At 38.4% G+C, this 3705-nt stretch overlaps 1 protein-coding gene across 1 annotated transcript; it reads right to left on the bottom strand.

Annotated features, from left to right (window-relative positions):
* Window positions 1–208: 208 nt before the first annotated feature.
* LOC139898875 (uncharacterized) lies at window positions 209–1453 on the bottom strand. Its single transcript, XM_071881675.1, has one exon. It carries the CDS (start codon window positions 1359–1361, stop codon window positions 471–473), a length of 891 nt encoding a protein of 296 aa, XP_071737776.1. The 5' UTR covers window positions 1362–1453; the 3' UTR covers window positions 209–470.
* Window positions 1454–3705: the final 2252 nt, after the last annotated feature.

Below are 3705 nucleotides of genomic sequence, written 5' to 3'. Positions count from 1 at the left end.
AATCAGATCATCAGATCATCAGATCATGGATATATAACATGGTTCACGTTATACTATGTTAACAATCCATATATTTAACCCCCTATTTAATATAATATATTTTTTATAGTTTCATACTACGTAATTATGTAAGTTGTATTACCAACAAAACTTTTGGCATTTCAATTATAAGTCACGTACGTTAATGAGATATGAATCTTGTATAATTAATTATTTTCGGTTTTTTACAGACGCTGCACTCATCATATTTAACAACCAAACTCGATTATTAAGAGAGTGAAAATGAAATGAAATCGGATAAGATTTGATTTTATTGTATGTAGCTACGTATTGATGATAATCTCCCATATATGTAAGTGTGTATATATCTATACTTTTCTTGGAATGTGACATTTAACTTCCAAGACAAGCATGTTTTCCTACTAAAAAATTATGGCAAAAAATGATCATGAAGACAATTCTTCTTCAAGTTAAAAGCTTTGAAAAAAATTCCCGTCCGATGGCAGATCCAACTGCGTTGAGCTCCAATCGTTGGTAACCACATCAGCGGTAATGTTCAAATCATCTTTGTTGCAAACTAAGGGTTCAAAATCTTGTTTCCATGAGAAACTTGAAAATGTATTAGTATTATCATGTGTCCAAGATATATCTTCATTAAGTATATCTTGTAACTCAAGAAGATTAGTGTTTTGAACCATAAACTCTTCAATTTCATTGTCTTCACCCGAATATGGAGGAATCGCCAAGTTGTTGAAATCATTTTCTTCAGACATATCACAAAATTGCACGCCGGATCTGCTAGAAGAATCATTACCTACAACCTCTTGATCATTTTGTTGATCGGAATTTTGATTCAAAAATTTTGCAAACACGTCGGCCAGATTGATATTAGCTCGTTCTGGTGACTCATTTGTTGAGTCACCACTAAAACTAGGGTTATTTACATAACCCGAGCTACCAATCCCGACTTGTGATGAATTTCGCGCTGGTCGAGAACGCCTGTTTTTTCTACACCCACCGCCAACCGGAACATTTCGAAGGGACCCACCTTTGGTCCAATACCTTCTACAACCTTTACAAAAGTACCTAGGTTGTGACAAACTATAATTGTTGTAGTAACAAAACTTAGTGTTGGGTGATGCACATCTTGGACAATTAGGTGCAATTTCAACACTTGGTTTCCACCTATTTTCCAATGGTTTTTGTGGGTAGTGTAGCATCATTTGGTCACACATTTTTAATAAGCAAATGAAGAGAGAAAAAGTGTATTTGTGCCTTTGAGAAACTATGTAAAATAATAATAAGAAGAAGATTATATAGAAGACTGAATGATATGGTGGCGTAGGGGGGTGGGGTATCATGGGCGGTTAGGGAACCGTTAACTATAAGGAAGGGCGTTAAATCTTGATATATTTTCACACACTGGCTAGTGTAGTTTTGAGGTTAAAGTTAACGGTTTTCTAGGCTAGCTAAACGTGGTGGTATAAAATACTTATTTGGTTCATTGTTGTTTGAATTGAATATATGTACATTGAAGTTTGATACATGGTTTTCATAATTTTTATTGTTGAAAACTTTATATGGTTATATGTATCTTTTAATATCACAATCACACATCCTATTAGGCTCAAAGTTTGTTGATGCTAATACTCTTTATTGACATATATTTGTTATAATTCAGTAGGCTTATAACTACCTTTAATGGTTATAAGAACAAAGAGAGAAAAAGAGAGAAGAAGGAGAGAAGAAATATTGATATTGATATTTCAAGAGAAATGGTGTACCTTAAATGGTTACCATACATGTCTATTTATAGTATAAAATATTACTATGCAAGAAATATAATAATAATAAAATTAACATCCAATCTAGATATTTTATAACACAATCTAGATATTTTATAACACTCCCCCTTGGATGACAATTTTATTAGAGAATAACTAGTACTGCCTCGTTAAAAACCTTGCTAAAGAAAACCCATTGGGATAAAACTTTAGCTAAGGGAAAAAGAGTGCAGTATAGAGTTGACTCCCCCTCAAGTAGGCAACGCCTGAGTTGTTACATCTTCTGAACATGCCTCATGCCAATATTATGAACGTGTGTTCTGAAAATAGCAGTTGGCAGTGCTTTGGTATAAAGATCAGCAGAGTTGTTGATTGAACATATCTCATTTTAATCTGGTTGTCTTTTACGAGATCTTGAGTATATGAGAAGAATCTGAGGTTTTCATCTGAAACTGTATCATCTAAATCTTTTATGTACAAGTTTAGCCCCTGTGATTTGTCTACAGTCTCCTTCATGGTTTGCTCAAACCCTTGTTTCAATTCCTATTCCCTTGTAGTCTTTTCTGAGCCTTACCAATATACCATTCTTTTCCATCAAACTTATGACCGTTAAGACCGTCTATGGCTTTGGAGCCTCGTCAGTATTTATATTTTGTTCAGTCACTTTTAATGATACCGCAGCCCGCATGCGCATGTAACATACACACGGGCATGCGCTAGGGTGCGTATGCGGGGTGCTCTCATGCGTCATGCGGCATGCGGATCCGTATCTGGTCCCTTTACGGCGGTTGCTTAGCTAACAAGCAAATATCTTTTCCATAATTATATCCGTGATTCGGGGGAGATGGTTATGGAAACGATTATCACTATCCTATGACGGTTCTAGAATTAGGGTTTGCCTATAAATACAAACCCTAATCGTCGTTAGCAACATACTACGTTACGTAGCCATCTTCTACCACACATCCTACGTAACTTACATCCTCTATCATCTTCTAAAGGTTAACAGGTTAGTTCTTTATTAACTGGTACCTACAACCTTGCTTGGGGCCTTCTGATCGACGGACGTCATCGAAGGTGGACTTAATCACTTGGCCACCCCGCCGACATCATCATGTCGGCCAGGGTTATTCACGGTAGCCGGACCGGAGAGCCACGTTCTAAGATCCTTAAACCCCTCCTTTACGTTGAGCAAGCATGTTAAGACCCCTCGGTTAAAATATGCATGATCAAGTGGTGCTTTCATTGAGAGTCGAATTAATTCAAAACTGTTTAATTGTTCTTTTTTTTTAGGTTTTGAATTATGATTCGCTATTTACAGAATTTTTTGAATTTTTTCTTTTTAACAGTATCATGACTTCCGAGGAATCATCGGAGCATACTCAAACAGCAATTCAACACGCGCCGTCTGGTAGTCAGCAAACGCCAGTTTTGACTACGGAGGCGGCTGCTCAAGCAGGGTACACAATGTACCCCCCACCTGTATCCGGCGAACCCTTTCAGCGGTTTAAGCCGATATATCCGGATGGGGTTACACCGCCAAGAGCAAACTCACCAGTCACAACCACGCGGTTGGATTTTTCATCGGTGGATCCAAGGGTTATCCCGATAAACGCTGGTGGCGAAACCATGGGACCACATGTAGTTTGCTGCGGCCAGGTACCTATTTACAGTACCACTGTTTCGATACCTCTGCAGACGCAGACTATTCAGCAAAACTCGTCGTTTACACCCCTGCAACCTTGGCAACCACCGCGCCCAGTTTCTCAATTCTTAACCCCTGCGGATGCGCAGGCGTTACTTAACAGCTGGGGATTTGGTGTCATTCCAGACGCAAACTCTCATTGGGCGCCAATAACAGCGCAACAACAAAGCACAGCGCAAACGGTTGGGCTCTTGAGTGTGTATCCTCAGTTTTCGC

Source organism: Rutidosis leptorrhynchoides, chromosome 3 (genome assembly GCF_046630445.1).
Source record: "Rutidosis leptorrhynchoides isolate AG116_Rl617_1_P2 chromosome 3, CSIRO_AGI_Rlap_v1, whole genome shotgun sequence".
Lineage (NCBI taxonomy): Eukaryota > Viridiplantae > Streptophyta > Magnoliopsida > Asterales > Asteraceae > Rutidosis > Rutidosis leptorrhynchoides.
This window is presented reverse-complemented; position numbering and strand designations above follow the sequence as displayed.